At 36.6% G+C, this 23,531-nt stretch overlaps 1 protein-coding gene across 1 annotated transcript in view; it reads left to right on the plus strand.

Moving 5' to 3' along the window:
• PCDH15 (protocadherin related 15) overlaps positions 1 to 23,531 on the plus strand; it is a gene marked incomplete at its 3' end in the record, with an annotated part of 650,107 nt that overhangs the window by 569,845 nt on the left and 56,731 nt on the right. Inside the window, exon 27 of the mRNA XM_079793021.1 lies at positions 23,139 to 23,354. Coding sequence (XP_079649147.1) covers positions 23,139 to 23,354 — 216 coding nt within the window. The remainder of the gene's footprint in view (positions 1 to 23,138; positions 23,355 to 23,531) is intronic.

The raw sequence follows: 23,531 nt of genomic DNA on the forward strand, positions 1-23,531 counted from the left end.
TTCAAACCAGCTAGAGGTCTCAGATATTGCTGATGGGATGTAAATTAGTACATTTTGGAGAACAGTTTGAGATCATCTATTAAGTGTGGACATAGGCATATCCCCTTACTCAGAACTTTTAAGTATTTATCCAACAGAAATGCACTCACATGCTCACAAAAACATGTACAAAAAATCCACTATTTGTAGACATGTACACTATTTGTAATATAAAAAGCTAAAAACAACCTAAATGTCCATCAGCAGTACATAGAATACTGTTCTGGTGTATATTTGTACAGTGGAATTCTACAGAACAATGAAAAGTAATGTTATTGATACATGCAATGACATGGATGGAATTCAGAAATATGTGAGCAAATGAATTCAGGAAAAAATAAATAAATTTCCTAAGTCCATTTATATAACGTTCCAAAGTAGGAAAACTAGTCCAATCAGAATAGTTCTTATTTGGGCGAGAAGACTAAAAATGCTCTATTCCTTGGTCTAGTTACTTCCAGAGATAAAAATTTGAAAGATAAAGTTTTAAAAATGTTTCTAAAACTCTAACTACATAAAAACAAAGGGAATTTTATTCAAATTTTGATGATTTTAAGCTATTCTTGGAAGATATAATAAAATAATTCTGACAAAAATGGAGGAGTTCATATTTTTCTTTTAATCTTCTCTTTAGTTAATATTAAGGAATTATCTCTTTCTCATGCTTGTTGAAACAGTGTCACATTGTTCTCTTACGATTTCTAGCAAGAAAGCATGTTTTGGAGAAATGGGGCACTCTGTTATTGGTGGCAGTGACTGAGAGATAACAGTAAGATGGGGTTGGTAGAAGGAATACACCTTAGCATGAACAAGCACATGAGTTAATCTGGTTCTGACTTTCAAAATCCAGAGTTGTAAGCCAGAATGATAAGGTTTTGAGCTAAAAAGACTGTGATCATGATCATAGGTCAGAAACAGATTGGTAAATGCTAACGGGGCACATGAGCACAGGGCTTCCGGCTGTTTTATGCTGTAGAGCATTCACAAGGAGCAATAAGTGAAAGGGAGCAGATTGAAGTCTTGGAAGAGCCAAGTGGAAGAAGGAATCGGGCCCTCTGCAGAGAACAGGCATCACAGAACCATGTGCCTTTCGAACACAGAAAGCCCTGGCCAGGAGCTCAGAGCACCCCACTGCAGGACTAAGGACATCTGCACCGGGCACGGCAGTGCCCTTTGAGGAAGGGGCGCTTTGTGGGTTTACTATTTTGGATTAGAGCAAAAATTTGAGTGTGAGATGAGGCTGCGATCAAATGTGCAAGAAAATAAGAAGAGCACATCTGTAGGCAGGCAATGAAAGGTAGCTCCTGCTGCTCTGTCATGATGGAAATTACTAAGGGGAGTAGGGAGCTTTTCATTTAAGTCGATATTGATTAAAGCTTAATCAAATGTTAGGAATATGCTAAATCCCAAGATCATAATAAATAAAGTCAATGAATACAAAGCATAAAATCCATAAAAACAAAGGTGTAATATTTAAATCTATATCTATTTCCTTTCCAAAAGCATCATGATGAAGACAAACCTAGATTTTAACTTTTAACCACGAATGGGCTGGGTAACTTTAGACAAGTTTCTTAAATTCTGTAAGCATCAGGCCTAGAAGTGATGATAATACTATCCCATGAAGTTCTTATGAACATAAATGAAAAACAATTCCTATGAAGCAGTGAGCACAGTGTCTAGCTCCCCGAAATCATTTAATAAAATTTCAGTCATTGTTAGTTATTATATCTGAATAATTCTTTTTACATATAATAGTAATTTCAGACTCAAAATGTTCTTAATTCAGCATGCGTAGTGCATGTAAAGTATTACAAAGACAATTTTATTGGATGTTCAGATATTTTGTCATTGCCTTTGAAACCAAATAGTGGGCCTATCTTTTTAGAACTCACCTTTCGTAACAACATGGCATATTAATTTTTATTCTTTTTTTTTGAAATATATTTTATTGACTTTTTACAGAGAGAAAGGGAGAGGGACAGAGAGTCAGAAACATCGATGAGAGAGAGAAACATCGATCAGCTGCCTCCTGCACACCCCCTACCGGGGATGTGCCTGCAACCAAGGTACATGCCCTTGACCAGAATGGAACCCGGGACCCTTCAATTCGCAGGCCAACGCTCTATCCACTGAACCAAACCGGTTAGGGCAATTTTTCTTCTTAATGGGAAAATAAGAGTTAGTTTATGAGAGAAGTTAAACTTCTAATAAGAATGTTGATATAAAGAAAAAATTAAAATAATAATAATAAAGTATACACCCCCCAAAAAAAGAAGTTTCCTCCATTATGTAATGACTAGGAAAATTCTCCTTGAAATATTTTTGAGTGTACTATTTCCACGAAGTATTGTTCTATTGAGAAATAATTGATATAACTACTTCAACTTGCATATTTTCAAATGGTATAAGTTCTCTTAGATCAGCAATGATCCAAATGATATGTATGAAACACATTTATATGTTTTAAATGAATGGTATAATCTTAACACAGTTTTGAGTATATTTGTCAATATTATCTTTGTAAATAATTACTGACGCCTTGGTATTTCCCTTTCGGGAAGCTGTAACAAATTTAAGAAAAATATAGTCTCTCTATATATACAGGTGTGAGGTTCTGAGAAACAAACCCTAACAACACAGCTAGGAGAAATCTCATCTTTCAGGTCATACCAGCATCAACTTATCCAGAGAGGATTTTTTAAAAGACTATTTTTTAAAAAGGATATATTGGGGCTTGTGGTCCTTATCATGCCATACCATAGCAAACCATAAAATTAAATAAGGTTATCTTTTAGTAATTAATTTATGTCTGAGGGAAAATATCTTGAGGGTCTCTTGAATGAAAAAAAATCAACAAGCCAGTAAAATTTCTTAAATAGGCTTCTTCAGAACTAATTCTACTAAAGCTATATATAAAAAGCCCAGCAATTTATGAATGTAAACAAGATTCCTTAATTCTCCTATTGCAGATAGATAAGGTAAAAAAAAATGCTGTTTTTCAAAGAAAAATTGTTAATAGAAAGTTCTGAACAGTAGAAAATGTATCAAGATTATAAAAGAAATTATCTGTAAAAACAGTGAAAAATGAAGCAGTTCTCTGGCTTTAATGTATCACAGCATGACACATAATCTTTTCTGGCACCTCCTGAGAATATTAATGTTATGTTATGTTAATAATCATAATGAAAATTAGGGATAACTAATGAGAAAAGGAAAAGAACACAATGAAGATGTGTAATCTCACCTACATTTATAAGGATTTGATTAGCATGAAATCCAATTAAAACATTGAATTCTCTTTCAACATGTCATTTAATGGAGCAGCACCACTAGGATGGGATATAAACAATCCTGTTTCCTGCCACTGTTTGTTTTCTGCTTTGTCCAAACAAGAGATGTAGCGATGATGCTACTTGACTTAATTTAATTCCTACTGGACTCTGATAGTATCTGCACAAATGGAGAAAAAATGAGAAATATTAAATTGCAGTTTTTAATGAAATCTATCAGTTCAATGCAGGTGTCATCTCTCTGTGAACCAACCAACCTAGGAATAATCTTTATCCTACCACATACTTCTTGGTACAGTTTATTGGAAAATCTGACATGGGCCTTGAATCCACAATTGGGGGTCTGCTATCTAACTGTGTGATATGAGGTCATTTACCAAATCATCTGCGTTACAGGAATGGCATCTACAGAATGGCTTTTGTTCTTTCTACCTAACAGAGTTAAGAAAAGTAAATGATACTCGATTCATAAGGTGCTTAACACAATGCAGGACACAGAGTACACACTCAGATTATCTCTTATCTTTTTCCAGATTTGTCTTGAACATAATCTTCTATTTATTTTCTTCTATCTACTTCTTTCAGTGCTGACACCCAACCTGCATTTAATCATCATAATCACTGTCAATGCCAGTTCTTCATTTGCTAAAAAACTGTAGATCAGAGCAGGTTGGCCAAAGAAAGGCAATTAGGTTAAAGAAGGATGGCCAATGCTAATATTTTTTTGGCCAAAACAAGCAAACATTAGCAATTTTATTAAATACTAGAGGCCTGGTGCACGAAATTCGTGCACGGGGGGGGGGTGTCCCCTCAGCCCAGTCTGCACCCTCTCCAATCCAGGACCCCTCGGGGGATTTCCAACTGCCGGTTTAGGCCCAATCCTGGGGATCGGGCCTAAACCGGCAGTTAGACATCCCTCTCACAATCCAGGACTACTGGCTCCTAACTGCTCACCCACCTGCCTGCCTGCTCGCCCCAAACTGCCCCCCCCCCTGCCAGCCTGGTTGCCCATAACTGTCCCCCCCACCCCGCCGGCCTGGTCGCTCCTTACTGCACCCCCTGCCGGCCTAGTCGCCCCAAACTGCCACCCCGCCAGCCTGGTCACCCCTCACTGCCCCTCCCCCTGCCGGCCTGGTCACCCCCAACAGCCCGTCCTGCCGGCCTGGTTGCCCCTCACTAATCCCCCTGCTGCTCAGTCGTTTGGTTGCCCCTCACTAACCCCCTGCTGGCCTGGTCACCCCACGCAGCCTGCTGTTCAGTCGTTTGGTCACCCCTCACTGCCCCCCCGCTGCTGGCCTAACTACTCACCTGCCTGCCTGCCTGATCACCTCTAACTGCCCCCCCCTGCCAGCATGGTTGCCCCCAACTGCCCCCCCCTGCTGGCCTGGTCACCCCTAACTCCCCCATCCCTCACCGGCCTGGTCACCCCATGCAGCCTGCTGCTCAGTCATTTGATAGTCACTCACTAACCCCCCTGCCAGCCTGGTTGCTCCACACAGCCTGCTGCTCAGTCGTTAGGTCACCCCTCACTTCCCCCCCCCCCCACCCTGCCGGCCTGGTCACTCCCAGCTGCCCCTCCCTGCAGGCCTGGTTGCCTCATGCAGCCTGCTGCTTGGTTGTTGGGTCACCCCTCACTAACCCCCCTGCCGGCCTTGTTGCCTCACACAGCCTGCTGCTCAGTCATTTGGTCACCCCTCACTGCACCCCCCCTGCCAGCCTGGTTGTCCCAACTGACCCTGCTGCAGGCCTGGTCACCCCACGCAGCCTGCTGTTCGGTCATTTGGTCATCTCTCACTAACCCCACTGCCAGCCTGGTCGCCCCACGTAGCCTGCTGTTCAGTCGTTTGGTCGTCCCTCACTAACCCCCCTGCCTGCCTAGTCGCCCCACACAGCCTTTTCGGTCATCCGTTCGGTTGCGATGGTTGCTTAGGCTTTTATTATTATAAATGTTATCAAGCTTTGGTAATTTTTGCATTCTTTGGGGTGGTTTGATTATTATAATTTTTAAGTTCTATTCTTACTATTGTGTGTTGTTTGAAATAGAAATATACTCTTCTGTTTGAAATAAACAAAAAGCTCAATGCCTACTCCATAACTGAAAATATTATGGAGCCATAAAGATTGTATAATCCTGGATCCAAAAAAAATGTGTTGTGTGTGTGTGTGTGTGTGTGTGTGTGTGTGTGTGTATTTATGTATGTGTGTATGTATATATATACTTTGTATGTATATTATAAATGTAAAAGGATATATTATATACAATATATAAAGTAAATACATTAATAATGACTACAAATTGATATAATTATAGTTTGTTAATTTGTATTTTCTGATATTTCTCTAATAAGCAAGGTGTAATTATATAAGACTATTGGCTGAACCTATTTTGGTAATCATTTCACAATATTTGTAAATCAAACCCTCCTATAGTAAGCTTTAAAGTTGTACAGTGATAGATGTCAATTATTTCTCAATAAAACTAGAAACAAAGGAGTATTGGCCATTTAAATTGTTACCACTTTTCATCTTTACAATACCACAGAGCAAGAATAATTAGATAGAAATTATTCAGAAATTTTAAAAGGGAAAAATATTTTATTATTTTTCAAATATAGATTAATACATTTTTATGATTCATCCATGTCTCTCAAAAATAAAAAAATTGGAATATTAATATTTTTCATATTATCTCAAGATGGGATTGTAATAATGGCCACTCTGCTTTAATATTTTTAGAATTTTTATCCAACAAAATATTATTTCACAAGATTTTTAGTTTAGCGTTAAAGCTATTCTCAGCAAACTTATTAGTTGTGTTTAGACATAAAATACATTGTTATAAAATAGAAAAATATAAGTACATATATATGTATACGCACACACACACACACACACACAGAGAACTAAAACACCACCAATTTACATGAAGGACATAGTGAAGAACAACTTTTTCAACTTATGTATATTCAAGGAGACAGATTTTATTGTCCCATGTGCAAATAGCACCACTCCAATCGGTAAACACAGCCTTCCTTACAATTAGTGTCACTTTAACAGTGAAAGGCTTTTCTGTTGTGATCATTAGTTGTATTGTAGCACTTAATTTTCAATACAGTTTTGAAAGTTCTCAATTTATTTTCCACAGTAAAAGGTTTGTAAATTGGATTTTATTTTCCTTTGACAGAAGATATTTTTATAAAGCTGTGATAGAAGTTGAGTTTTCGTTTGTTTGATTGTTCTGCAGTGAAGCCTTTTCGTTTGTACTTTTTAAGCTTCTATTAGCTATGCAATAAAACTTTGTTAGAGAGACTGCATATAAAATTAAACATTAGGCTTTAATTTTCAAGTGCATTGCTATCCATTTCCCCTGACTTCCTATTAAACTTAGAAACTGAAGGATAAGCAGGCTTCTTATACATTATTCATATTCTAGACCTTTTTGCAATAACAACAAAAAACATGCCATTATCTTTTAACATTACATCTACTTTAAAAGTGTAAAAGCAGATGTAATGTTAAAAGATATTAAATCTGTTTATGAAGCAAGGTGGTACAAATTTATCAACAAATGAAGAAAGCACTGGTCAAATAATCCAATAATGGGGAACAAGAATAAACTTTAAAAAGTTTATGTTCAAGGGGATTTAAAAAAAATACATATTATATATTCCAATGAAATTTAATATTTTTATTATTTTTTAATACTTACTCCAGGGTATGTTTTTATTGATTTGAGGGAGAGGGAGCGTGAGAGAGAGGCAGAGAGAGAGAGAGAATTTAAGAATTGCTGGAGTGGGATTAAACATGCAACCTTTTTGGTGCATGGGACAGTGGTCTGACCAACTGGGCCACCAGACCGTCCTAAACTTAAATTTTTTAAATAGATTTTACTAGTCACTCTGGAAACCAAGGAACAATAAATATAAAAGATGAGACAATTAAGAATAATTAAAATGTAAAATGAATACAAGCTTAATTTTGCTATATAAATGTTGTATTCTTAAAAATATTAAATCAGTTTATCCCAGTTTAAATAACTGTTCAGTTCAGTTCAATATATTAAAATACAATTGTCTTCTCTATTTTATGTTTTGGGCCCATGGGTTAAATCCATGTCCCCATAATTCTAAAATACATGTAAGCTGTGCCGTCGTTGTCATATGTAGTATACATAATAGCTATTTGATTTGTATTCTTAGATATTTCAGCACTTTCTTGATAAAACATTTCAAAAATGATATTTAAACGTCTGATAAACATCTTATTATAATAATACTAGAGGCCCGGTGCAAGAAATTAGAGCATGGTGGGGGTGGGGGTGACCCTCAGACCTCTCTCGCAATCCGGGACCCCTCAGTTAGAGTCCCTAGGCCTGGCGGGCGATCAGGACCTATTGGAGCTTTCCTTCCCCTGGCTGCCAGCAGGTGGCCCCGCCCCCGCAGCTGCCACTGCTTGCCATCTGTGCGGCGCTGGCCCCCCTCCTCCACCACTGGTCGCCTCCCTCTGCAGGCGACGGGCATGGGGTGTGATTGCTTGGCTGGCCTGGGCCTCCTTCTGCAGGGTGATCACTGGCCAGCCCCGCACACCCACCACAGCGCTAACGGCCTGGTAGCCTTGGCCTCCCTCTTTGGGGCAATCGATTGCACGGACAGTCATTCTGCTGTTTGGTCATTCGGTCAATTTGCATAATACGCTTTTATCATTATAGATATGAAAAAAAATTCCCTATTAGATACTTTTGCTATCAGTAAAAATATATATAAAGCATTCATTAAAAACACATTAATAAATATACTTAGTCAGTGGCAGGTTGATGTTTTCAATAAATATTTGTTAGCTACATTTCATGTGCAGGCAGTGGCCACTGAGGATTATGAAACATGAAGATGAATTAGAAATAGTCCTGCTCCCAATGAATTTACAGTGAAATACAAAAGGTAGAAAGTGATAAGTGTCTTTAAATGTGCCACACGTAATAAGAAATGAAAGAGATTAGACAGCTACAAGGTACTCACAGAGAAGATGGCAGCAACATAGTCACAACAATAATTGGTTATTTTGTGCCAAGCACTGCATTTTACACATCAGTGAATATTCCCAGCCACCCTATTCAGCATGTCCTGTTTTTCTCGTTTTATAGACGAGGAACGAAGCCCTAGAGAGTTATTTGCCCAAGCTCATATAGCTAATAAGTGGTAGAATTAATCTCACATCTGTCACGTATAAATATTGGTCTCTAATATTTCTTCTACTGGCATTTAAGCCATACATTATTTGACCACTTACTGGGCATGATACTATAGTAAAAAAACATGAAAAATAAAAAATTGTGTGGAGACACATAAATATTATAATACTAGAGGCCCGGTGCATGAAATCTGTGCACAGGTAGGGTCCCTAGGCCTGGCTGGTGATCAGGGCTGAACTGTGAGATGACTGGCAGGGCAATCGGAGGTCCCCGCTGGTACCCGCCTTCACTGGCCTAGGGCCTGTGGGCTGGGGGCAGCTCCTGCGTTGAGAGTCTGCCCTCTGGTGGTCAGTGTGTGTCATAGTGACTGGTCATTCTAACGGTCATTCCACCTTTTGGCTGATTTGCATATTAGGCTTTTATTATATAGGATGCCAAGGTAAATGGTATAGCCAAATATATATATAATATCTACACTAATAAAAGCAAAATATGCAAATTGATCGTACCTTTGCAACGCCCACCAGTCAATCAGGAGTGAGTATGCAAATTAACCCAATAAAGATGGCGGGTTAATTTGTATATACAGGTGCCAAGCAGCCAGGGGTGGGACGCTTACGTTATCACCATGGTGATGACACAGGCATTCCGCATCATCCCAGCTGCTCCGGGCCTCCAGGCAGCGTGGGAAGGCAGAAAGGCTACTCCAGGCCCGAGCGAAGGCGGTGCTGGCAGCCAGGGGAAGGAAGGCCCATTCTTGCACGAATCTTTGTGCATCAGGCCTCTAGTCTATATATAGTATATATCTATATATATATATATCTATATATATATATATATAGATATAGATATATATATATATGTTTAAAAAAACACACACACACACAAATAGATACATGTATGTAAAATATGATACTGAAAACATGACATGGAAGCAGCACTCATTAGGAGAGCCAGGAGAGCCTTTAGTAAAGTAGTCATTAAAGCTAAGGATTGATTGTTTTAGTCAATATTATAAATATTCAGAGAGAGAGAGTGTGTGTGTATGTATGTGTGTGTGTGTGTGTGTGCGTGTGCACACATGCCACAGTACAATTTAGGTGAACATCATTTGACCAGCAGACAAGGAACATTTTAAGGTAGAAGAATCCAAGTGTGCAATGGATGGGAATTACAAAAGAACACAGATTGTTTAGGGGAAAAGACACTAGCTCATGTGTTTTGGGGGCACAGAAATAAATGTCAGACAAGAATTTGGAATATTAAACTTGGATAACATTGATAATACTTAATGGACTTGTCTTAACATTAATCTCAGGCAAGAGGGAGCGATCAGTTGTTTTTAAGAATTGCTGGAGTGAAACAATGAGACATGAGAGCCTGGAGTTGGGTAGCATCAGCTTGATCGTCACTGAACTGAGAAATAGTGCAAAGGTAGAATACAGAAGGCTTGCTGATGGACTGCAAGCAGGGAACATGGATGGAGATAAAACAGCTTAAGAGGATACTGAGAAATTTAGCTCAGTTCAATCCATAGGTAATGACACACTTAGCAGACAAAAAGAATACAGAAGATGGACAAGGGTGGAAGCCGAGAAGAAAAAACGAAATTTTGTTTGGCTTGATTGAATGTAATGTAACTAAGTAAGAACAAGAGAGTTAAAAATAATGAGTATATCACTTAATTTGCTTTAAATGCTGAAGGATTTAGGATTTATAACTACAAAATTATGGCAACATATAAATTCCGTAAACATTTTTATAATTAAGCTTGTAATAAAAATCCATAACAATTTTTATTCAAAATCAACATTGAAAATTAATTTACTCTTTATATAGAGGGCTCACATTGTACATGACTTTTCCCTTGATACTATGTCTATTGAATAGAGTACAGTTTACGTATTTTCCACATGAAGGAAACCTTAAATAATTTTTAGTTCATTTTAAAGCATCAATGAGGAAATATATGATTAGTAATTATATTAGCAATAATAAGGGGGGAAGCACCTATTTTTGAGGTAATAATATTTATTTTCCAAAATATCTTGCAAGGGAAATAAAATAAACTAATAATTTCTTCATAAATGCAAGTTTTTCTAATTTTGAATTCTCATGGCTTCTGTAACACAGAATATTTCAGTGTATAGCTTTAAAAATAATAAAAGAAACATTTTTCTATTCTTCAGATCAATTTCTTTAATTTTCAAATACATATTACCTCATGATATTTGACACCACTCTATATTAAGAATAAACTTAATTTTAATTAATTATTAAATGCTGGAAAATTCTAGCTATAATTAAATAATAATAAACCTCCTGTAAAAGTCTGTAATTCAAACTATGTTGCATATCTCTACTTACCATTATTAAATTGTTTCTACACCAAGTTATATTTTGCTCATTAGAATATGTCTGAATTAAATGAGATTTTAACTATACAAATACTAAAGAACATATTGAAATGAAGAATTATTACTAATTTACAATGATATTTTTTAATATTCTTATGAAAATATCAAACACTAAGCTTTCTTATTTAAACTGTTTCCTTTCTCTCCTTGTTGTTTCTGCCATCTTGAATTATCTTATAAATAGATCAATCTACATGAAATTTTCCTTATTTACATGTTATAATATATTGGACATATTTTATTTTAGGGTTTTAAGATGAAGGTTTCTTTGTAGTTACTAAAGACACAAGGACCAGTTAAAGTAGTTTAGGAAGCAAAAGCTCTGTTCTTGTTGCTTCTTGCAAGTACAGCTTCACATACTGACATTCATTAGTCAGTTAAAATGTGAGATTTGAGTATTTTCACCCCAACATTCTAAAATACTTTCACTAGCCCAGCCGGCATGGCTCAGTGCTTGAGTGTGGAACCATAAACCAGGAGATCAGTGTTCGATTCCCAGTCAGGGCACATGCCTGGGTTGTGGGCTGGATCCCCAGTGTAGGGCTTGCAGAAAGCAGCCGATCAATGATTCTCTCATCATTGATGTTTCTGTCTCTCTTTCCCTCTCCCTTTCTTCTCTGAAATCAAGAGAAATATATTTTAAAAAATACTTTCACTATATGTATTTCAAAGTGAGCCCTCGGTGCTGTTAAATGTTAAAATGGGATCTAATTGAGAAGCTAAAGTTAAAGTTGCCATTATTGGACTTTAATGGGCTTTGGAAATTCTTAGGACATCACTAATTATTCCACTAATATTTCTGCATCCATAGCATTCATTTATGCAACAGAGGGGAACAGTTATTTAGGCTCTTAGAAAATTAATGGGCTCACCTACTCCCCTGTACGATCAAGGCAATTATTTGGTGATTTTCTCTTAATGTTGGGCACCTGTGTGCATTAAAATTTTCAGATGAAGTCTTAGAAATGTGTAAGTGGTTTCCTGTGTCTTAGCTTTCATTTTAAAATATAATTACAGCAAGTATAATTATAATATTCATTTCTAACTTTTCTTCTTTTAAAACGACTGTAGACATACTTTCCTGAATTTTCTCACCAAGGGAACCTCACAAAAATCCATGAATCAAATATTTCAGGGTCAGCTCTTCTAGATAATAATGAGTATCAGGGACCCATTATAAATTTTTTGTTATAAAGAGGGTAATGGAATAAGTAAAAAGACATTGATTCTTTATCCCAAATTTGATTTACGTGTTCATTATGGGTCTGTTTTAATTTTTAGGCATTCATTTAACTAAGCTTGTTAGATGTCCCCTTATTACTATCAAAAAAGTGATGGAATATATTTCTAATTTTTATTAGTTTTCCCATTTCATAGAATGAAATGAATTTTCTTCAATTTTTAAGGAATCAATGCAGATTATATGCATAACAATTTATTTTTTTAAATACCATATGGTTGTTTTGCTTTATTCATGCATAAGTTAGCTAATGATATTTTAGGTAAATAGTTTCTTTTCAGGTTGGTTTTCTTAGACACACAGAATATAGCAGGTCTAACTTCTAATATTGTAAAAATTTTTAAATATTCTTTCTCTACTTCACCCCATTAAAATAAAAACACAGTCAGGCAAAATTCTACCTTGGAATAATGAGTTCTAAATTAAAAAACATAAATGAATTTGACTTTCATTTTCAATCACTTTATTTTAATAATGATATATAATAAACTAGAGGCCCGGTGCACGGATTCATGCACCAATGGGGTCGCTCAGCCTGGCCTGTGCCCTCTTGCAATCTAGGACCCCTCAGGGGATGTTGGATAGCTGGTTTCAGCCCAACCCCCCTGCAGGCCCGATCCATTCAGGAGGGAGCCCAATCCTGTGCATTGAGCATCTGTCCCCTGGTGGTCAGTGCGTGTCATAACGACCAGTCGTTCGGTTGTTCGGTCGCTTAGACTTTTATATATATAGAAAAGTGGCCCAGTGCACAAATTTGTGCACATTGAAAGGAAATTAATTAGAAGAAATATTTTAATATCACTATTCGCCCTTTCTCTATAGTAGAAGTGTCAACCAAATTCATGATCGACAATGACAGATGGAAACACACACATGCGATTGGCGCCAGCAAGAGCTTTATATGTATCATGCATGCGCAAGTCAACTTAGCCTTTTATATATCTAGAATAAACTTGCTTAATTAGACCTGCTTTCTGATGTAGCTAAACTTTTTCCAGCCCAGTGAAGCACCCCAATTACTCTTTCAGGTAATTGTCAGTTAACACAGCAGTAAATATCAATGTGAAGCAGATTATTATTGTAGATCACGCAGGGAGAACAAAGGGTAAAATATTTAACTGCAGCAGTGTTTGACTATATTCTGCGCAGTGAGAAAACCTGAAGTCATTTTCAAGGTCCACCATTTCTTCTTTTCAGTTGAGTCAAGTTTCTAAGCTTTCTAAAATCTCTGTTTTCTGGCTAATGAAAAGAAAATAGGATTCCACTGAGTCTATCCACCTACTCCAGGACTTCTGTGAGGATCAAATGATATGAGGCACAGGAAAACGCTTCACAGACATTTGGTTACAGTGTGAAATGTTTCCACCTGGCTGTAAAGCAAGTCATGTTCCTGGGATAAAGAAACTGCAAGAGGCTAGTCTCTAGGTAGAGGAAGCCAGGCATTTCTAAGTTATGTCATTACCTGGTGCCCACAGCCACCATTTCTGGGCTGGCCGTAGGGTCTCAGCAGAGTCGGCTGCATTTTGATGGGCTGTCTATCCGGGGTGGTGGCAGGGCCTGTGTCCCACTTGGGAGAAGCTGAGTGTGCTTTGTCAGCGCCAGGTCCACCCTGCCATTTCTCTGTAAGTGGCCAGTATGCATCATAGCAGCTCCTGCATTCAGCATCTGCCCCCTGGTGATCAGTGTGTGTCATAGTGACCAGTCAGACAGGTGGAAGGACACTTAGCATATTAGCCTTTTATATATATAGATTAGGTTTTATTCTATCCAGCTTGATTAACCTTGTTTGGAAGATTGAATTACATTTGTTGTAATTACATATTTAATGAATTTCACCCCCTATCATTTCATTTGTTGTTGTTTTTTTGTCCTTTTCTTACTACCATTTCTTTTTTTTCTTCTTTTAATTTTTTTTTGAGAGGGAGGGGAAATGGATTTTTCAACCCTATGTGTCCCTAATATATGTGAGAGTTATACATTCTGTTTTATTAGATGCAGGTTGTTTTAACCTAACATGTACCTAAAAATATCCATCTCTTCCATCATGAATATTAATTAGAATCTTGAACATTCTCATTTCAATTTATATATTACTGTCGTTTGTATTTTACTTTATTTTTAACCACACATCCTATCTAATAAAGAGGTAATATGCAAATTGACCCTCATGCCCTCGCATAAGATGGCTATCCCCAGATGGCCTGCAGGGGAGGGCAGTTGGGGGCAACCAGGCCAGCCGGGGAGGGCAGTTAAGGGGCGACCAGGCTGGCAGGGGAGAGTAGGTAGGGGGGACCAGGACTGCAGGAGAGGGCAGTTGAGGGGGACCAGGTCTGCAGGGGAGGGAAGTTGGGGGCAACCAGGCCTGCAAGGGAGGGCAGTTGGGGGTAATGAGGCCTACAGGGTAGAACAGTTAGGGGCAACTGGGCTAGCAGGGGAGGGCAGTTGGGGGCAACTGGGCTGGGAGGGGAGGGAAGTTAGGGGCGACCAGGCCGGCAGGGGAGGGCAGTTGGGGGTTACTGGGCCGGCAGGGGAGGGCAGTTGGAGGCGAACCGGCCACCAGGCGAGGGTAGTTGGGAGCAATCAGGCCAGCAGGGGAACAGTTAGGTGTCAATCAGGCTGGCAGAGGAGTTGTTAGGGTGTGATCAGGCTGGCAGGCAGGTGAGTGGTTGGGAGCCAGCAGTCCCGGATTGTGAGAGAGATGTCCGACTGCTGGTTTAGGCTGGCAGTTGGACATCCCCCGAGGGGACCCAGATTGGAGAGGGTGCAGGCTGGGGTGAGGAACACCCCCCTCCAGTGCATGAATTTCATGCACCGGGTCTCTAGTAATGATATAATTATTGTATTGTAGAATTCATGCTTGTAGAGAGTTAGTCGCACATTTAATGTTTTCTATTCTTCTTCATTTTTTTCTTAATCTTAGCCCTTCCATCTGGAATCATATTCCTTTCACTTAAAGTGCACAATTTAGAACTTTCCATATATAGGGTGTTCAATCAATGTATACACACTTTAACAGCTGAGAGCTCAATTTTGAAAATAAAAATGTATTTTAATAAACACTATCTTTGTAATTATACTAAGTGTGTGTATACTTTTTGGGGGGACACCCTATATGCTATGCTCTTTCAGTGATTGTCAGAAAGAGTGTTCATTTCACTTTTGTTTTTGAAAGATATTTTCATTAGGCCTAGAATTCTAAATGAATAGTTATTTTCTCTTTGCACTTTGAAAATCTAGTTCTGTCATTTAATGTTGCTGTTAAGAAATCAACTGTCAGTTTCCTACTTCTAAGACTCAACTTTGGGGCTGGGCATAGGGGAATGTTCTGCAGTCTCTACATGATATGTGGATTCTAGGTGTGGGATACTTGTTATTTACTCTCTTTATAGTTTATTGTGTGGCTCCCTTTTATCAGTTTTGGAAAATTCTGTTCCATTTTCTCTTCTCTCTTTTTGAAACTCTAATTAGACATGTACTAAAATTTATCATTTTAAATTCTGTTCAAAATTGCTTTTAAACTTATATTTGTCATTTCTTTTGCCCTATCATTTAGTTAACTAATTATCTCATCAGCTATGCCTAATCTGCTAACAACTTCATATCTGAGTTTTAAACTTTAATAATTGTATCTTTCATTTCTAGGAGATTTATTTTATTTATGTTTAACTATTCTCATTCTTTATTCATAGTTTTTGTGATCACTGTTACTGATGAAAACATGTTGAACATATTTATATTCTGTGGCCACTCCTTTGTGGATATGACTTTGCTTCTTTTATCTCAATAGACTGTTTTCATATTCTTGTCTCTTGTTCATTTGGGGAATTACTTTATTCTGACTTGTTATCTTTTAGGGGACTTATTTGTTAAAATTATTTGTCATAGATTGGAGGTAGCATTTTTGGGAAAAAAGTACTTGTTTCTGTGAGAAGGCTAGGCTGTTATCAGTCAAAGATCACTTTTCTCACACTCACAATTGTGTTTTTGTCTGTTCATTTGGGCAGAACTTAGGACCACTGGGTCAACAAATTCAGAATATTATGGTTTTTCCTTGAGTTGGGTAAATTGGTGTTGTGTGCATAAAGGACAAACACTACAGTGAGGACTTGTATTTGGTTATGGATTCTCAAGGAAGTTGTTTTACCTACTGCATTAATTATCTAGTGTTAACCGAGGCAATTTTCTTTGCAGTTTTGGGGTGGCTTTGGCAGTGGCAGCTAGAAGAGAGAGATGCATTTCTCATTCACCCTCATAATAAGAATTTAGCATTCTGGGCAGGGAAGTCTTATTGTACTCACTTCCAAAGTGGGCCCTTGCCTTCTATTCTCTGAGCCACTCAATACCTCATAAATTTAATTTTACGTTCACCTACCTCAGCAAAAAAAGCCTCTACATCAGTACAAAGATTTTTTTTTTTTTTTGCCTTTACTTAGTTTGTGATCCGTATATTTATTATATCAATAGAGGCCCAGTGCACGGATTCATTCACCGGTGGGGTCCCTCGGCCTGGCCTGCAGGAATCAGGCTGAAACTGGCAGTCCAACATCCCCTGATGGGTCCTGGAGTGCGAGAGGGCACAGGCAAGGCCAAGGGACCCCACCAGTGCATAAATCCATGCACCGGGCCTCTAGTGTGCATATAAGATCTTTGGTTAACCCTTTGCACTCGCTTGCTTTTTTTCTCGATTCCTTTATTCTAATGCTAACCGTGTCGAGTCACACTCGACATCCGAGTGCAAAAGGTTAATCTCTTCTTCCTGCCCTCCTCCCTTCCCTCTGAGATCCATCAGTCTGTTCCATGTTTTCATGCCTGTGGTTTCTGCTCCTGTGTTGAGTGCCTTCCCCCTGGTGGTCAGTGTGCATCATAGCTACCAGACAGTTGGACAGTCACTTAGACTTTTATATATAGAGATTTTTATCTCTTTTATATATCTGGGAAGAATTCTTAAGACATTTTATCTACAATTTACTGTTGTGATTACTGGGATTTTAGTCTTGGTATATTGAATGCACTGATTTTAGAGTGAGACCTACCCAATTGTGCTATCAACTATCTGTGTGATGATAAGCAAGTTACTAATCTATCTGTGCCTCTATTATAAAATAATAATGAAATTTACTCAATAAAAGGATATCATTAGATAATGTATATAAAGAATTTACATAGCACCTGGAAAATTGTAAGGGTTCAATAGATGTTATATCAGCAATAACATTATACAAATAATGCAAATGGATATTGTGGTTTAAAGATCCCTGACTTAAATCAGCCAGTGACTTTAATAGGTTCAATGGCATGATAGTTCAATGGCAGAATTCCAGCTGTAGTTAAGGGATGATTGTGAAATAAGAAATTGGAAGCAGTGATTGTAGAAAAATATTCTGAGGACCTAAACTGTGAAAAATAGATATGGAAATTATAGATATAGTGACAGAAGTGGGTATAGAGTAAAGTAAGTTTAGTTTTGTCTTTTAATAATAAAGAGATAGATGTCTTATGGTCTGTTAAGGTAAAGGTTGAAAGTACAGAGATAAATAGAGCTGATGAAGCATTAAATGAAAAAGAGATGGGAGAGATCAGGTGAAGGCCAGTAATTTTGTAACATGCCCTTCTTGTTGGATGTTGGGTTTGTCTGATGTTTTTTCATGGTTATATTTCAGTTATGCAGCTTTGGCAGAAATATCACAGAAGTGATAATGATGTGTTGTCCTCATGGCATCCGATCAGGTGACACATGATGATGACTTGGCCCATTACTGGTGATATTAACTTTGATCAGTGAATTAAAATAGAGTCTGCTAGGCTTCTCACTGTATAGTGACTCTTTTGCTTTTATAATTAATAGTTATTTTTCAGGGAAATACTTGAATCTATGTAAATATTCTATCTTAATCAGTCTTTTACTCACTAGTGATTCTTGCCAGAATCAATTTTTTTCTGAATTGGTTATTATTATGGTGGTTATCAAATGATATTTTTTCTGAATCCATTATTCCTTCTACATCTATTGGTATTATGCTGTAAGCAGAGCCTTTTCTTCATTCATTCACTCATTCATTCATTCATTCATTCATTCTGTATTAGCACACCCGTTCCCATTTTATTCAATAGATCTTGATCTCTTCCTGCTATTGTTTATTTTGATGTTAGAATAGGTCCTTCAGGCTGGTTCATTGGTCTTTTGGGTATAATATTTTCATTAAAATATTATACAGATTGTGTAGAAATTTATTTTGCCACTTGACAATAAATTATGAACATTTTCCATGTCATTAAGAATGGTCTGGGAGAGACCTCTTCCATGTGTGAAGGCCCTCATTTCATTAGCCAAGAACACAGCATGTTAACAGAAACAGAGGTGGCATACCAAGTAAGAGCAAGTCTAGTGTGGTTAGGTATATTTTTTTCCTGGCCCCTACCTTGTAACTGGCTGTGCAGCTATTAGAGAGATTTCTACATAGGATGTGAGGATACTTATTGTGGGGCTTCCTTTCACATAAAAATTGTCAGCAACCGACATGTCAATCAACTGGAGATGGAATGTTATATAGTAGTTAAACTAGTTAAACAGATCAATATGTATATACAGTATGTTTATACCCATTATATTATATTCAACAGTACACACACTTGTACATGAATGCATATGTATTCAGAATACGGATGAAAGAGTCCAAGGCAACAATATGTATTGAAATCATGATAGTGGTTACTATTGGGGTGGAAGGAGTGGAATAAAATACAGACGTGATCTTAAAGAGCTTCAAACTATAATATGTAAATTATACTTCCATAAAGCCATTTTAAAAGAAGATCTAAAGTAAATATGGTATAATGTACAGACTTTATAAGCCTGGGTTAGGTAAACAAGTGTTTATTATATTATTCTCTGTTATATACTCTTACGTTTGAGATATTTTATAAGAAATAAACATTTTTTTTTATTTGAGAGAGAGAAACATTGATAAGTTATTCCAATTATTTATACATTCATTGGTTGCTTCTTGTATATACCCTGACTAGGGATTGAACATGCAACCTTAGTGTACCCACAACCTTGGGGTATCTGGACAATACAATGCTCTAAACAACTGAGCTATCCTGCCAGGGCCAAGTAACTCTAGGTGATCTATTTTTTTGAAAATCACATCTGTCTAGCTGAAACCGGTTTGGCTCAGTGGATAGAGCGTCGGTCTGTGGACTGGAAGGTCCCAGATTCGATTCAGGTCAAGGGCATGTACATGGTTGCGGGCACATCCCCCAGTGGGGGGGGGGGATGTGCAGGAGGCGGCTGGTCGATGTCTCTCTCTCATCGATGTTTCTAGCTCTCTATCCCTCTCCCTTCCTCTTTGTGAAAAATCAATAAAATATATTTAAAAAAAGAAAATCACATCTGTCTATTGAGTCTACCTCTCTATATAAGAGAATGCCACAACCTTTTACAGTGGGGGTTCAGGATCTGAAGACGGGGCCAACGCACAAATGAAAACACTAGACAAGAAATATGAATTTAGAAGACATGGGGGGGCTAGGTGGAGACCTCTCTCTTGAAAAGGCACACTGAAACCTGGTCCTATCCGCTTTTTATTCAGTTTTAGATACACATCTTAGCCTCAGTAAAGCATGGCAAACAGGTAGCAGACAGACTATCCCTAAGGTCAATAAAGATCAGTAAAGATCAGTAAGCTTCAGTAAACATTTACTTTGAGGCTATCAGGTCAGGAAATTGCTTCAAGCCACCACTATCTCAACACAGCCCTGCTAATGTCCAAGGTCCATCAACCTTCTGTGTTCCTTGGTGCACTCTTAAGACAGTATTGGGAAAGAGGTGGCTTCTCGCAACAGAATGCAAATAAACAAAAATTTAAATTTAAAATTATTAAAAGTAGGATACAAAGAGATATAATATACTCTGTGCTGAAACTCTTTAACTTTTTTCACATCTTCAACCAGATTTCAAATTGCGCTCTTAATTTTATCAGTATTTTTTGTGATTCATTATGTATTTAAATATATCATGTCTTGCAATTTATTTCATAAAAATAACATTTGCTTATTAACTGTATGATTGTAATCTACATACCAAATATTAATCAGTCAGATATTATATCTAGGATTTAGTCTTAAATTCATTGTCGGTTGAAAATTGAGTAGACTCAACAATAAGCCTGAAAATACTTTAACTTGCTCATAAGTATAGTACCTATTGAAACTTTTATTATTCACTGTTTAACTTACTTGTATTTCACTATTGGGATACTTGGGAGAGAACAGGGAGATTTGAAATAATGATAATAATCCTGACAATCATCCTCAATGAGCGTTTTCTGAAATGAGATCTTGAGATTGCAAAGAGGATCAAGCTGATTCAAACAAATGGAAATTTAAAGTGGAGTCATTACTAACAACATACTGACAGTAGTTTTATATATTTTAATAAAGGTCTAGTAAGCATAATTTTAAAAAATGTATCTCATTTTTGACAAATTGCTTCAAATGTACTGTGAAAAATAATAAAATGAAATAGGTATTTCTAAGTTATAATTATTAATTCCATAACCAAACTTTGCATTAAATAATTATTTGTTTCAGGAAAAGTGTGCTTTAAAAAGCCACCTTAATCCATAAGATAAAATATGGTGACTTGTGGTAATCATAATTCAATAAATTAACAATACTGTCAGTTAAAATTACTTTTTAATTAAAATTGGAAGTTAATTAGTAAAAACTGTGCAAAGAAGCTTAATGTACCCACAATCACAATGCTAATATTGTGACCACGTTTTCTTTTCTAAATGTGATTGTTGTGTTATGGGGTCTGTTTTTAAATATAAAGGTTTAGAATATCACAATACAAAATTGAGTAAAGGAAGTCAGACAGAAACTTTAACATGATCCTATCAATATAAAGTTTAAATTTAGGCATAACTAATCAATGGCATTAGAAATCAAGATAGTGGTTTCCCGAAGAGTTGGGTATAACTAGAAGGTCATGAAGGGATGCTGATAATATAATATCTCATGGATGTGTATATTTTGCAAAATTTTATTTAGCTGTATACTTAAGATTTGTACATTATAGCATGTCTGTTATACCTCAATAAAGTTTGCATTAACAGTAAAAAGTTTATTCCTGGGGAAATGTCAGTGTTAATAAGTTAAAGGATATTATCCAACCAAATGCTTTATTGAGTTGGCATTGGTCTGAAATTTGCTCACAGTATGTAAAAGACATGTCTTTGATTAGTTGATCAAACTTTGATTTTTAACTTTTGTTAGGAATATGCTTTTTTTTCCTATGCTATGCTTTGTTAAATGAATAAAATCTCTGGGGTTCAAAGCTTAGAAAGAAAAACTTTGATAACTATTCTTTTCTTTGTTCTTTTTTTCCCCTTTAAGTAATATTGTTGAAATATAATTACCATTCCTCTAATGCCAAAATTAAGCTCTACGATTGTGTAATCCATACCAATCATCTAAAAAGATGAGCTGGTAGTTAGAGCTTGTTCTATTCTAAAGTTGAGAATTTTAACTTCTTAGAAAATTCAAGAAACAGCTTATCCTGAAGTGAACTATCTGAGTTAAGTTACCTTATCTACCAGGTGGAGAGAGTTATCCTGAAATATTTTAATGGTTAAGCACACATATCAAGTTTGAAGCCAGAGAGTCAAGTTCATGCTATACTTTAATACACATTTATATAATTTATAGTATTGTCATTATTTATATACTAACTTTACCACTTACTATGAAGATTTTGAAAAATTAAACCAAATAAAATGTCAGTTCTTTAGTGAAAATAGCTGCACTTCAAGTGTTCAATAGTCAAATGTGCCTAGTGGCTACTGTATTAGAGCATATTTAGAGAATTTCCAGAAAGTTTTACTGGACAACACTAATACATAAAAATGGAATAATACATTCCTCAGATTATTTATTAAATAAGATTATTTCTGTAGAATCCTTATCATTATGAAGGCAAATCATAAATTCTTGATCCATGATATTTAATAGTCATATCATTGATTAAAAAAGAATAAGCAAATAAAATAATAATAAAAACATAAAACTTACATATCTAGTATCATGACTAACATATATGTAAGTTTTTATAAATTCACTAAGACTCTGTTAATCATTCTGCTTCTAAATATTTTACTATAAAATAATTCTCAAATTGGCATTCTGAAAAATTTCCCTGAAGTAGAATCCATAGACCAGCTAAATATGTAATGCTCACGCTTTATTAAACACACACACACACACACACACACACACACACACACACCATATTCTAAGCAACTATTTACCTTCTTAAAATTCTAAATGCTAAGAAACCTTAACTTGTAGATTGTAAGTACCTACAATCTGGGAACAAATCTGTATAATCAGGGTATGGGATAAAGTAAAAAATAAGTTGGATTAGTATTCTAACCCTCTATAATTATGATATGACATTAACTAATTAAAATATCTTTAAGCAACTCGGCTTACGGGTTAAAAGCTCTGAACTTTGATTTGTTTTATTGTTATTGGATGTATTTTAGTGCCTTTATTTTTTCCCTTTTAAAAAATAGGTTAAATAAAAAAACACATGTCTATACGCAAGACAATGGTTAGGTAAACAATGAGTCCCATCCTTAAACCAATTTGGATCTCAGCCCGGAGCTGAACCCATCTGACATACCAGTCAAAACACCTGATTCATCAGCTGGGCTCTGTTAGTGTCTATGTCCTTTTATCCACAGTTCAGTAGTTATTATTCTCATGACAATCCTTGAGCCCTGTGGACACAAAGTCTGTAAATCTATCTAACAGCATCCAGAAAAGTAGACTTTTAGGAGGGCTTTTTTGCATTATTGTTACACAAGGAACATCAATTTTATAAGCAGAAATAAGCCTTTTAATAAGGGTCATTTTTTCGCCTGATTATTTATAACTTGTGTTTTTTCCCCTCCTAGGCTACTGATAAAGATACTGGCAATTATAGTGCCATGGCATACAGGCTCATAATTCCACCAATCAAAGAAGGAAAAGAAGGATTCGTGGTGGAAACGTATACAGGGCTTATCAAAACAGCCATGCTCTTCCACAACATGAGGAGGTCCTACTTCATGTTTCAAGTCATCGCAACTGACGACTATGGGAAGGGACTAAGTGGCAAAGCAGATGTACTTGTAAGTAGATAAGTCTTCAGATGCCATACTAGTCTGGGGTCAACGTTTTCAACTGATAGAACTTTTAAATTTATTTGAAATAGGCTTTCTAAAATATAAATGTAATTAATTTTATCCAGGTAGTTGATAGCTATAGCTTAGTATATAAAAAAATGTATAGCTTTAAAGTTGTTGGGG

This window comes from Cnephaeus nilssonii (assembly GCF_951640355.1).
Source record: "Cnephaeus nilssonii genome assembly, chromosome: 16".
NCBI lineage: Eukaryota > Metazoa > Chordata > Mammalia > Chiroptera > Vespertilionidae > Cnephaeus > Cnephaeus nilssonii.